Source organism: Rutidosis leptorrhynchoides, chromosome 10 (assembly GCF_046630445.1).
Source record: "Rutidosis leptorrhynchoides isolate AG116_Rl617_1_P2 chromosome 10, CSIRO_AGI_Rlap_v1, whole genome shotgun sequence".
Taxonomy (NCBI): domain Eukaryota; kingdom Viridiplantae; phylum Streptophyta; class Magnoliopsida; order Asterales; family Asteraceae; genus Rutidosis; species Rutidosis leptorrhynchoides.
The window spans coordinates 231736438-231751276 of NC_092342.1; the positions used below are offsets into that span (position 1 = coordinate 231736438).

The following is a 14839-nucleotide window of genomic DNA, read 5'->3' on the forward strand; positions in this document are numbered from 1 at the left end:
TTCGCACTCAAGAATTGGAGACATTACTTATATGGGGTCACAAGTACTGTGTACACTGATCACAAAAGTCTTCAACATATCCTTGATCAGAAACAGTTGAATATGAGGCAACAAAGATGGATTGAGACATTGAATGATTATGATTGTGAACTTTTATATCATCCGAGAAAGGCCAACATTGTGGCCGATGAGTTAAGTCGTAAAGAAAGGGCTGAACCTCGCAGGTTTAGAGTCTTGAATAAGACAATTCGAACAAACCTCGCAAGGCAGATTCTTGAGGCACAACAAGAAGCCTTGAAGGAGGAGAATTTTGTAACGGGAAGGTCCGAGGCTTAAGTAAACAATTAGAGGTACGAACCGATGGTACTCGGTATTTTACGGGACGCCTTTGGGTTCCGAAGTTTGGTGATCTGCGACAACTTGTTTTAGATGAGGCTCACAAATCTAGGTACTCTATTCATCCTGGTTCAGGAAAGATGTATCATGATCTTAAGGAGCTGTATTGGTGGTCTAATTTGAAAGCTGATGTGGCTACGTATGTGGCTAAGTGTTTGACCTGTTCCAAGGTTAAAGCTGAACATCAAAAACCGTCTGGACTTTTGGTGCAACCTGAGATTCCCGAGAGGAAGTGAGAAGGTATTACGATGGACTTATTACGAAATTACCGAGAGTTGTGGGTGGTTATAATACCATTTAGGGTGATTGTTGACCGACTCACTAAGTCAGCTCACTTTTTACTGATTAAGGAAATGGATTTGATGGAGAAGCTTACTCATTTGTATTTGAAGGAGATTGTTTCTAGATATGGTGTTCCTGTATCTATTATTTCAGACAGAAACAGCCGATTTTTATCGAGGTTTTGGCGATCCTTACAGGAAGCTTTGGAAACTAAGTTAGATATGAGCACTGCTTATCATCCACAGACGGATGGTCAGAGTGAAAGGACCATTCAAACATTAGAAGACATGTTGCGAGCGTGTGTTATTGATCTTGGTACTGGGTGGGCTACATATTTGCCGCTAGCTGAATTTTCTTATAAAAACAGTTATCATGCAAGTATTAAAGCTGCACCGTTTGATGCCCTGTATGGTAGAAAGTGTAGGTCTCCTATCTATTGGAATGAGGTTGGGGATGCTCAACTCACAGGTCCAGAAATTATTCATGAGACTACTGAGAAGATCGTATAGATCAAAGGAAGGTTAAGAATCGCCAGGAGTCGGCAAAGAGTTATGCCGAGGTTAGAAGAAAAGATTTAGAATTTCAAGTTGGTGATCTTGTCATGTTAAAGGTATCACTCTGGAAGGGTGTGGTACAATTTGGTAAGAGAGGAAAGTTGAATCCTCGATTTGTTGGACCGTTTGAGATTATCGAAAGAATTGGACCCGTGGCTTATCGTTTGAAATTGCCACAAGAGCTTAGCGTTTTTCATAACGTTTTCATGTATCGAATCTGAAGGAGTGTTTGGCTGAGGCCAATGACGCCATTCTTCTTGATGAACTTCATGTTGGTAAACAACTCCATTTTATTGAGGAACCTGTTGAAATTATGGATCGGGAGGTTAAGACTCTCAAACAGAGTAGAATTCCTATTGTTCGAGTTAGATGAAACTTCAGACGCGGTCCCGAGTTCACTTGGCAGCGTGAAGATCAGATGAAGCAGAGGTACCTGTATTTGTTCCCAGATGCCGAGTCAACCCCTGCACCTGCTTAAATTTCGGGACGAAATTTCCGTAACGGGAAGGTACTGTAACGACCCTACTTTTTTTGTTATCTTTTACCGTTAATTATTTAACGACCGTTAACTGTTATTTGTGCTACGTCATTTCTATGACCTATATTATTATATTAATAATAATATATTTATTATTAAATGTTATGTGAATAATTGTATTCATATTTTAATTTATACGTTTCTACATGTCGCGGATTTCTATCAGGCGAATCTTTTCGGTTTTTAAACCAACGGTCGCGTTTTTGGGATATTTAAATCCTAATTATTTTAAATATGATATTTTAAGATCATATAATTATATATAGTATTTATATTTATTTTTCGTCGCGCGTTTTTTATCTCTCCGAATTTTTAATCGCGTAAGAGTATTTTCGCGTTTCGGGTTTCGTTCGGGCTTTCGGGCCACAAGTAATTTACATTTAAGTGAGATGGACCAAGTAGGGACCAGCCCACTAAAAATTTTGGCCGAAGCCTCATGGGAGGAGGGAGTAACTCCCTTGATTTTCCTTTTTGCAATTTCATTTTTTTATCACATTCCACAAATTATCAAAAACCTAAACTTAATATTTTCTCTCCCTCCCTCCTTGTGTGCCGTCACCATCCACCTCCCCAACACCACCATTCTTCATCAATTTTCTAGCTTGGATCAAGGATTGAATAGCATAAACGTGTTCCTCGTTCCGTTCTCTACGCGATTATACTAATTGTTTCTCGATTAGGGTATAAACCCTAACCCTAGAACTTTTGATTTTTCTTTATTTCTCTGTATTTTGATTATATATTAATAGTATGATGATTACTTGTTGTTGTAATGGTGTTTGTATGCATAGAATTACTCATAAACACATGTTTTCGGTTTGATAAAATTGGGACAGCAGCTTTTTCGTGTATTTCTGATATTGTGACTGTTATAAAAGTTAAAATAAAGTATCTAGATGAGTTCCTCTCATCAAGACATTAATTTTAGATTCCGGATTCATGTCGTTTCGATTCCCGGAACCCTAATTATGATCAAAATGGTATTTTGTTAAGATTGAAGTGTGATATTGGTATGAACCAGGTTTAGTCCGACTTTGTGACCATATTTGGTGACTTTATGGTGTGTTAGTGTGTTAGGACTGATGGTGGAGCGAACTTTCATGTTCGGGTCATCTCAATCCGAGCCACGAATCACCCGTTACGTCTAAAACACGTTTTTGGTTGAATTGAAGTTCCAAATAGTGAATTGGCTGTACATCATGACTTGTGGGCTCTTCATGATGTGTTCTCGAGTGTACCGAAGTTTCGGGTGGTTTGATTAGGCGGAGATATATGTAAGGCTCGCCGAAAACCAACACCCGGGGCTCAGGATACGACCCGATGAACTTTTGATTTAAAACTTAAGACCAACTATTAAACTTATGATATAAATAATGGATTTTAATATCATTTAATTACTTATGATAAAAAAGTAATTATTATTGTTTAAGACTTATGATATATATTTATTATATCATTTAATTAATATTTATGATTTAATTAACATTTTAATTAAACTTATGATTAATAATACTTTTATTATTAATGGAAAATACTTATGATAAGTATTAAACTTATATTATGAGATTATTATAATAAGACTTATAATAAGGATTAATTAATTATTTAATTATTGTAAGGCTTAGTTATTATTTAATTATAATTTAATTATTAAATACTTATGATTTAATAATTATAATTAGAAACTTATGTTATGATTAATAATTCATTATTAATTAATAATACTTATGATATGATTTAAAATTTATTATTAATTAATAATACTTATATTATGACTAATATTTAATTAATTAATTAAATACTTATGTTATATTAATTATATCATTTAAACTTATATTAACTTTAACAATTCATTTTAATTTAATTAAACTTATGTTATGACATAATTAGACATATTTATCTTTAATAAACGTTATAACTTATATTACTATTATAACTTACACTTTTAAAATTTACGTTGACCATGTTTGACCAAGGTTGACTTTTGAGTTGACTTTCGGTTGACTTTGACTTTCAGTTGACTTTTGTTGACTTTCTAATTAAGGAAACTTTCCTAACTTATAAACTTTCCTAAAATAGCAACTTTCTAAATTTGGAAACTTTCCAAAAATAGAAACTTTCCTAAAATAGAAACTTTCCAAAAATGGAAACCTGCTAAAAATAGAAAGTGTGTGTCCGTAAGCTGTTCTGATCAAACCGATGCATATTGAGTATTGTTCTATGTCTACTTGCAACATGTACAATAGCTATCATACTAAGACTTGACCTAAGTTAGTTATTTATATCGACCTGCTTTATTTATAGGTCGGCGTTGTGATCATTCCTGATCACTGTACTACATTTGCTGTTCGCTTAATTGTGTTGGTTACTTCATTACTATTAAGGTGAGTTATAGTCCCATTTTTCTATTTTAAATCTTTTGGGATGAGAATACATGCAATTTATTTATATTTTGGACACAAGTGGAAGTTGGTTTAAATTATTCATTGTGAGTTGAACAAAAATATTCCCTAGTGTGGTAACTGTAATCACTGGTTTCTACTGGTGAACGCGAATCCTACAGATAGATCTATTGGGTTTGACAACCCCATTTCGAGCTAGTCGCGCTAGCAATTTATAATCGGAATGTTTAGTGCTTCGTATTTTGTTGTAGATACACTTGTTCGGTGTATATTATTTTATTGTGTTTGGCAAGGGTAAATAAATGGTTAAGTGGTTACCAGGTGGCTCACGGTAAATGGAATAATGTTTTTATATATTTTCTAGCATATAATTTTGTGGTCCAAAAAGGAGTTTTTATGTTTTCAAACATAAATTTTTACGGTTTAAATTAAATATTGTTTGCAATATTAAACCTATAATTCACTCAACATTTTTGTTGACAGTTACTCGCATGTTTTATTCTCAGATTCGTGATTGATTGCTTCCGCTGTGCTTAGAGAGTCTGCATATTTATGATGACAGCTTTTGTTAAACATTAACTTGCATTCTATTTTGATACATTTAATAGTGGATATTGTTGACTTTATTTAGGTCAACTTTTGGTTAAGTAATTATGTATGGTTTTTCTAAACTTACATATTTTGGTAGGTTTCCTTTATAGGAAATCATTTTTAAATAAAGAATGCAAGGTTATTTATCAAATTCATATAGAGTTATGATCAAGCTGTGGGACCAAGATAACGATGGTCGTCAAGTGTACTTTGACGGGTCGTTTCACATTTCCTACTATATGCCGTATGCTATTACATGATATCACAACTGCATGATATTATTTGCTTTCGATTGCATGCTACTTATGTATGATTTGTTATTATTGCCATGCTATTTACTGCTATACATGATTTAGACTGTTGTAGTTACTTAGCCTAATACGTGCTTGCTTTATGACTTACTGACATGGAAAATTTACTTTTCCTTGTTCAGATGTCGGATATTCCACCTGTCATCAGTTTGGACAGTGACTCAGACTCGTCCGCCACCTCACTGACCGTTGTTGCCGATTCCCAGATGCCGTCGTCGACACCTTCTAGTGACCCTGGTGCTTCATACTCTGGAGCCAGCAATCATGCACCTGCCCCAGTGGTTACCTCTGACGGAGCCGAGGACCTCCAGGAGATTCCAGCTCCACTTACCCCCGGACCCTCGGAGCCACAGCACTATCCCGGTGGTGCTGTGATTCCCGCGGATCTTGGGGAAGGTCCAGTTCGTAATGAGCATAACCATTACTATATGATTCTGTGGTATTTGTACCTGGTTGCATTACTTAATAAACATGTGATGTGTTGATTCCACGTTGGTTACCATATACTGTATTATTACTATTTGAATACTGGATTTTGACTTGAGTCAAAATTTTTGTTTAGAACACCAATGGCCAACGGACGATCAACACCTACCGCAGCCCAAATCGAGGAGATGATCAATGAACGAGTCACCGCAGCTTTAGCGGAAAGGAACCTCCAAGCTCCACCACCACCGCCACCGGTTATCCAGCCTATTCGTAATGGGTGCACATACAAAGAGTTTCAAAGCTGCAAACCCCACAACTTTAGTGGAACGGAGGGGCCGGTTGGTCTCACTAGATGGTTTGAGAAATTAGAATCTGTGTTTTGAGTTAGCAACTGCTCAGAGGCAAACAAGACAAAATATGCCTCTTGTACACTGGCGGATGGCGCCCTCACTTGGTGGAACACAATGGCTCAAGCCAAGGGTATTGATGAGGCGTATGCCATGTCATGGGAAGAACTCAAAGCGGCCATGATTGAAGAGTATTGTCCGAGAACTGAGATACAGAAGATGGAGATTGAGTTTATGCAGTTGAAGGTTGTGGGGAACGATCTCGATGGCTACAATCGTAGGTATTTGGAACTAGCCCTGATGTGTCCTACCATGGTCACCCCAGAATTCAAGCGTATGGAGAGATACTTGTCGGGACTTCCTAAGTCCATTAAGGGAAATGTCACCTCGTCTAAGCCACCTAATGTCCTGGAGGCAATGCGCATGGTGCATACTTTAATGAACCAAATCATCATCGATGAACCGGAGAAGGCTAAGTCTGAAGCGGGTAGTAGTGATAAGCGTAAGTAGGATAACAACAAGGGTAGAGCCAATAATCAAAACACGGCGAAGCGACATGAGGGTTTTAAAGGAAACAACAATGGTGGGAACCCCAACCTGAACTACAAGGGCACCTTACCGCAATTTAAGAGGTGTCACAAGCACCATAACGGGTATTGTAATGTGGTTTGTGAAAAGTGCCAACGGACTGGACATATCGGTAAGGACTGCAAGGTCACCACCCTGAATGTGAAGGCGAACCTCAATGGACCAAAAAAGTGCTACGAATGCGGACAGATGGGCCATATCAAAAATGCGTGCCCCAACAAGCGAAAGGACGGCGGACCACCGTGTGGCAGAGCTTTCAACGTTAATGCAAGGGACGCCCGTGAGAACCCCGACTTGGTGACAGGTATATTCACTATCAACAATCTATTAGCTTCTGTCCTATTTGATACTGGTGCCGATAGAAGTTATGTAGGTAGATACTTTTGCGATAAGATTAATTGGTCGTTAGTCCCGTTAAAGGAAAGTATGCTTGTAGAGGTAGCCAATGGAAAAATTGAGAAATTTGACCATATTATTCGAGGAGCTATTATCAACATAGCTGGTGCAGATTTCGAAATTGATTTGATACCCATCAAATTGGGAAGTTTTGACGTGATCATCGGTATGGATTGGTTGACCAAGATAAGGGCCGACATTATCTGTGGAGATAAAGCTCTTCGTATACCACACGGAGACGATGAACCACTGATCATTTACAGAGAGAGATGTAGTTCGAAACTGAATCTCATTAGTTGCATGAAAGTGCAAAAGATCATGAAGAAAGGACATCTTGCGGTGCTAGCACATGTGAAAACATTAGAAACCGAGGTGAAGAGTGTGAACGATGTTCGAATTGTGAACGAATTTTCCGATGCCTTCCCAGAGGAATTGCCTGGATTACCACCACCGAGAACAGTAGAATTTCAAATTGATTTGGTGCCAGGAGATGCACCTATGGCTCGCGCACCTTATCGACTCGCACCTTCCGAGATGCAAGAGTTACAAAGCCAACTACAAGAACTACTTGACCGTGGATTTATCCAACCAAGTTTCTCTCCTTGGGGCGCACCTGTTTTGTTTGTGAAGAAGAAGGACGGATCCTTCCGCATGTGTATCGACTACCGTGAACTCAACAAATTGACAATCAAGAATCGGTATCCCCTTCCCCGTATTGACGATCTTTTTGATCAACTACAAGGATCGAGCATTTACTCTAAGATCGATTTGCGATCCGGTTATCACTTGTTGAGGGTGAAAGAGAGCGATGTGATGAAGACTGCATTCAGAACTCGTTATGGTCATTATGAGTTTCTCGTGATGCCATTCGGTTTAACCAATGCACCTGCCATGTTTATGGACCTCATGAATCGTGTCTGCAAGCCATACCTGGATAAGTTCGTTATCGTCTTCATAGATGATATCCTCATCTACTCCAAAAGCGAAGAAGAACATGAGCAACATCTACGATTAGTGCTTGAACTCTTGAGACAAGAGCAACTTTATGCCAAATTCTCCAAGTGTGAATTTTGGTTGAAGGAAGTCCAATTTCTGGGTCATGTTGTGAGCGACCAGGGTATCAAAGTTGATCCCACCAAGATTGAAGCTATCAGCAAGTGGGAAACCCTCACTACTCCAACTCACATTCGCCAATTTCTAGGTCTCGCCGGTTACTACCGAAGATTTATTGAAGGTTTCTCTCTGATTGCGCGTCCTTTGACTGCGCTGACTCACAAAGGGAAGAAGTTCATATGGGAACCCGCACACGAATTAGCATTTCAAACCATGAAAAAGAAGTTAACCACCGCACCTATCTTATCACTTCCTGAAGGCAGTGACGATTTTGTCGTTTATTGCGATGCTTCGAAAAGCAGTTTTGGTTGTGTACTGATGCAACGCACAAAGGTTATCGCTTATGCTTCCTGTTAATTGAAGATTCACGAGCGAAAATACACTACTCACGATCTTGAACTTGGAGCCGTTGTATTTGCGCTCAAATTGTGGAGACACTATTTGTATGGAACTAAAAGTACTATCTTCACCGATCACAAGAGTCTCCAGCACATCTTCGATCAGAAGCAACTGAATATGAGACAGCGTCGATGGATCGAGATGCTGAACGACTATGATTGTGAACTTCGCTATCATCCTGGTAAGGCCAATGTTGTAGCTGACGCTTTAAGCCGAAAGGAGAGGACAGCACCTCTCCGTGTACGGGCTCTGAACATCACCATCCATTCAAATCTCAACAGCCAGATCTGAGTAGCCCAATATGAGGCTCTCAAGGAGGAAAACATATCTCATGAACATATGAACATTCTTGTTTCTCGATTCGAGGTTAGGGATACTGGACTCCGATGTTATGCCGGAAGAATTTGGGTACCCCGTTATGGAGATCTACGGAACCTTATATTAGATGAAGCCCACAAGTCAAGATATTCGATTCACCCCAGAGCGGGCAAAATGTACCACGACCTTAAAGAACAGTATTGGTGGCCAAATCTTAAGAAGGACGTTGCAACTTATGTTGGTAAGTGTTTGACTTGCTCAAAAGTTAAGGCCGAACATCAGAGGCCCTCTGGGTTACTTCAGCAACCGGAAATCCCATAATGGAAGTGGGAAAGGATCACAATGGATTTCATCACCAAGCTACCAAAGACGGTGGGCGGATACGATACCATCTGGGTTATCGTTGACCGTCTTACTAAATCTGCACACTTCTTGGCTATGAAGGAAATGGATACGATGGAGAGACTTGCTCAATTATACACCAAAGAGGTTGCATCTCGTCATGGTGTACCTTTATAGATCATCTCAGATCGCGATCCCGTTTTACTTCTAGAATTTGGCGTTCTTTGCAAGAAGCTATGGGAACTCATCTCGACATGAGTACTGCATATCACCCACAGACCGACGGGCAAAGTGAACGAACGATTCAGACCTTGGATGACATGTTGCGTGCATGTGTTATTGATTTCGGAAAAGCCTGGGAAAGGCATTTGCCACTCGCTGAATTTTCTTACAACAACAGTTATCACTCGAGTATTAATGTCGCACCTTTTGAAGTGTTGTATGGCCGCAAGTGCCGATCTCCTATTTGTTGGGCCGAAGTAGGAAAAAAGCAAATCACCGGACCCGAGGTAGTCCACGAAACAACGGAGAAGATTACTCAGATTCAAGCGAGACTCAAGACTGCCCGCGATCGTCAAAAGAGTTATGCCAATCTTAAACGTAAAGACTTTGAATTCAACGTGGGTGACCGTGTAATGTTGAAGGTCGCACCTTGGAAAGGTGTGATCCGTTTTGGAAAACGCGGGAAGCTCAACCCACGATAAATTGGTCCTTTCAAAATCTTGGAATGTGTTGGACCCATTCCTTACCGTCTAGATCTTCCAACTCAATTGAGCTCAGTTCATCCTACTTTTCATGTATCGAATTTGAAGAAGTGTCTTGCGGAACCGGAACATGTCATACCATTGGAAGAACTTACGATTGATGACAAACTCCACTTCGTGGAAGAACCTGTCGAGATAATGGACCGTGAGGTCAAAACTTTGAAAGCAACAAGATTTCAATCATCCGAGTATGATGGAATGCCAAACGAGGACCTGAGTTTACCTGGGAGCGAGAGGATCAAATAATGCAGAAGTATCCTCACCTTTTCCCAACTCCTCCATCTACCTCATCTTAAAATTTCGGGACGAAATTTTCTTTAACAGGTGGGTAATGTAACGACCCTGGATTTTTCAACGTTTAATTAATAATGTTTATTATTAATGCCTATGTGTTAATGAATGTATTTTTTTATACGTTTACTTGTTAACGTACATGACTTTTAAATGCCCGAATCGTCTTTGTGACACACGTACATTACATGAATAATATTTTCAAATATTATTTACATTCATGATTAATTTTTATTAATCATTTTAATTAACTAAGGTTACTAGTTAAATACTTGGGCTTTATTGGATTAATTTGTTACTTACATACATACTTGGGCTTTATATTTGCACATGGACTTAGAAGCCCACCCTACTTAACTTAATGGATTAATTTAGGAGCCCTTTTGTTACAAGTAGTCCATTAAGGCTTAACTAGTTAGTTAGTGTTATGTGGAAGACTAGTTACTTATGCCATTACACATCTTTCCCATGCAAGCTCACTTTAATACCATTTTTGGCTAGATTCTTCACCTTTACATGCAAGTGACTAGTGGATTTTTTCCTTCCCCTTCCCTTGATGAAAATCGTCGGCCTACACATAGCAAAGGGAGAGTTTTTTTTTCAATTTCCTTATTACTTCATTCACTAGTTCATTTCATTTTACACACACTTCAAACTTGCTTCTCATTTTCTCTCTTTTTCTCTCAAAACTTGTAAGTAACAAAGCTTTGTGTTCTTCCTTTTCTTCTCTCAAAAACTGAAACATAAAGCTCTCATCATCATCATTCTTACTTGTTTAAGTTACTAGTTCTTTGTTGTGGTTTACTTACTTGTTATTGTAGTTGTTATTTACTAGTTATTAAGAACCAAACTTTTTAGTTTGTTCTTCATACCATCTTGTTCATACAAGAATATACAAGAACATAAACTTTCTAGCTTATGTTCTACACTTAATGTTTTTAAAAGAAAGTTCATGAGTTAAAATCATACTCGAATCCATGTTTGTAAACTTAATGTTTACTTTCTTAAAGATCAAAATCTTCGCTTGAATCTTTAAAGTATGAATAACCATAACCATGAACTTGTTACTTGTTTATTTAGTTTGTTACTTCATTTCTTGTACATTTAAATTCGTGCTTGTTGGATAAATGGTCAAGTGTTACAAGTTAATCTTGATCTCATACTTTCTTGAACTAAAGTTAACTTTATAATTTCAAGAACATGGAAGTATAAATTTCTAGTTATAACTTCATATACTTATGAAAGATCTAAGTTTTTATAGCTTATGATCTACTTATTTTGTCATAAACAAAAGCTTATGAGCTTACATACACTTTACAAGATGAAAATCTAAGTTTTATAGCTTATGGTTTCATTAAAGTAAAGATTCAAGTGTTATTACTTAGGATTTAACTTAATAACTTTAGATCTAGACTTTTGGGTCTTGGATCATCAAGATCTAACTAAGAACTATGTTCTACAACTTAAGATCTTGATTAGTTAGTTTACTTTCAAGTTTGTAGTTCAATATTACTTTTATAGTTCATGTATGTGTCGGATCTAAGATCTTGATGTAACTTTGGTTCATCAAACTACTTGCAACACTTAATTGAGTTGTGCTACTTATATTAGACTTACACTTGTGTTATGATGGTCAAAACTTGGTAAAGATGATGTAAACACATCAACGAGTTGTACACTTTAAGCTATATGCATCAAGGATGAGAACCGTGATGAACATCAAGCACCAAGAACCCACCGGAACCCATTGTTTACTGTTTTTTGTAACTGATCAGAATACCTGGGCTTCTGTAAAGTTTATTTTCAGTTAGCTCTATTCGATTAGATAATTTTTCGTTTAAGACTCTTCTTAATCCGAGTTACGGTTTAGGATTTATGGCCCTCCGAGTGTCACTATGTCTTTTAACGTTGTGCTGAAAACTCTGACCTACTCGCACTTAGACAATCGCCACGGTCGAACGAAGACGAGTTTGCTTCTGGAATTTTTACCAAAACTAAAGGACTCATATACGGAGCCATGGCCACTGGTCTCACCTTATTTCAATAGGTATAGAGGCCGTGGTGACTGATCGAAGTCAGCCCTTGTTTTAAACTCTTTTCATGAACGAAACTTACTTTACACCTTTTTGTTTAATGAGGATTGATGATGAACTTTAAGACCTAATTTACATACTTTTAAACCTATTGGGACGATTTACTGACTTAGTAACTTTTGACTTAGGTTGAAGACTTTCCGGACCTACATACTTGCTTACTTCCCGACTCAACTTTACTACTACTTTACCACTGTGAGTTATAGCATCCCTTTTTACTTTAAATATTTTGGGAACTGAGAATACATGCACATTTTACATTTTACATACTAGGCACGAGTACTTAAACTTATTATATGTGTGGGTTATACAACGGCATAAACTTTCCCCTTAGCTCGGTAACGTTTAGTCATTGGTCTTTGAACCGATGAACGCGAATCTTAGATATGGATCCATAGGGTTTGACATCCAAACTCGGGCTAGTAGCGCTAGCATTTAAAGGGTGTTTAATACTTCGTAAACATACGCACTCGCCAAGTGTACTTTCAGGGGGTTATAAACGTTAAGTTAGTTACCAAGTGCCCACAGTTAAACATATACTTTATCATACTGTTTTGAAACGCTCTTTGTAGCACTAAAATCTCGTGGCCTACCTTACATTACTGTTATACTTAAACTATAGCTCACCAACCTTTGTGTTGACGTTTTTAAGCATGTTTTTCTCAGGTGCTTAAGGTTGCTTCCGCTGTTGTACTAGTCTTGCTGTAGACACCCGATGCTTTAGAGATGTCATCGCATGAACGTTTATCTTGCATTCATAAACATTATTACTTTTGAAACAATGATTTGTAACGACCTAAGGGTCACGCACTATTATCTTTGCTTCTATTCATAGAAGCATACTTTTGATGTAAAACATTCGACGTTAGTTATGACGTCACCTTTTATCATGAATGCAAACTTGTTTTGAAAACGCATATAGTGTTTGACCTTGTAATGATCCTGTTGTTGATGGTCGTTACATGTTGATTTAGTACGGGGCGTCACAATAATGGAACCCAATTTAAAGGAGAACCATTCCAGTCCTGGTGTCAAGACCTGAACATTAAGCAATCTTTCACTTCAATTGCACACCCTCAGGCGAATGGGCAATGTGAAGTAACCAACCGGGATATTGTAAAGGGGATAAAGGCACTCTTGGGTTCATATGGAAATGAATGGGTCGTTGAGCTCCCAAGTGTATTGTGGGTGCATCGAACTACTCATAAGAATAGCGCAGGTGAAACTCCTTTCAGCTTGGTTTATGGGACTGAAGCTATTATCCCTGCAGAAATATTGGTGCCCACAAAGAGAGTTCAAAGCTTTGATGAGTCAAGCAATGGTAAAGGCTTGCACACTAACCTAGATATGCTAAAGGAGCACAGAGAAATTGCAGCTATACGAGAAGTCATGAACAAGAAGAAAATCTCTAAGTATTATGATAAGCACGTCAAGCCATTGTCATTCAAAGTAGGAGAGTATGTATGGTGCAATAATGAGGCAAGCCGAGCAGAGAATACTGGAAAGCTCGGGCCCAATTGGGAGGGTCCCTATGAAATAATTGGCACTAGTGCTACAGGATCTTATATCCTAGCTGAAATAACTGGAGAACGAGTACCTCGTATTAGGCATGCTACCAATTTGAAAAGATACTATATATAATTGTCAGGCTGCAGCACATGGGATTGATCACCCCGCACTATGAGCACTTGCATTTTTTAGTTTACTTAAAATGTTGCTTTTTTCCAAAGACAATTAGTATTTATTTTTGGTTGCAATGGTTTGTCATTTGGTTATGACTTTTGAATTTTATTTATTTTGTAATGAATAAATTTAATTTCTGTATGGAAACGTTTGGTTATGTTTCAATGCACATTTTGATAGCAGTTACGTGCATCCTTCCTTTTAAGGGATGATCTCTAGCTCCAGCGTGGCAGAAGCCTATTTGGTTACAATGCTAGATTTTAGGGTGGGTAACAGACATTGCTTTGGCTAGACCAACACACTCTCGCAGACTAGAAGACTGCAAGTCATGACTATAAACGACAAGAATTGGGGTTGCTTGCCCACTAACCTAAGTGTTGGTTCACTTGGAAGACTCTAAGTACTTTACTTAATAATGAGCGCTGACTATGTGCACAATAGTTTGGCGTCGGTTAGCATTATTAAACTTTGAGTATAAACAAAGTATACATTAGTTTATATGCATCACAATTACGATATTTGTTAAGAGTAATAAAGACTTGAAACAATAATGTTAGCAAAAGAAATTTCATTAATGTTGCACTAAGTTACAATAGTGGCAAAAGAAAACATTAAATATAAGAGTTCCGGGGGCACGCAGGTCCAATACGCAAAATATGGCACGCATGCCTAGTAATAAAAAAAAAAGAAAGGAAAATCTAAACTACATGGCATAATTTGGAACGCTCCCCTACATTTATGGAAATGATCCTTCAAACCCTCGCCTGCAGCGGTCAGGCGGATCACCCCATGTGAAAAGAAAAATAAAGGTTAACCTATATGTGGTCCTATACAGCGGGTGGGGCGAACATCCATGTTGCAGGTAGCACCTATAACCAAGCATGCTTCCTGCGGATGAACCCCCCAAAGTGTGGGCGCACAGGGCTGAAGACATTACATGTCCACGGCTCACGTGTATGCCTGCCACTCCAAAAAACTACTATACGCCTCACAAAGCGCGCC

General features: G+C 38.2%; 1 protein-coding gene across 1 annotated transcript; it reads left to right on the top strand.

The window, feature by feature from the left end:
• The first annotated feature begins 5196 nt into the window (after positions 1–5196).
• Positions 5197–13795, top strand: LOC139870864 (uncharacterized). The gene is made up of 2 exons (XM_071858631.1): positions 5197–5355; positions 13235–13795. Exons 1-2 carry the CDS (start codon positions 5197–5199, stop codon positions 13793–13795), a joined length of 720 nt encoding a protein of 239 aa, XP_071714732.1.
• Positions 13796–14839: the final 1044 nt, after the last annotated feature.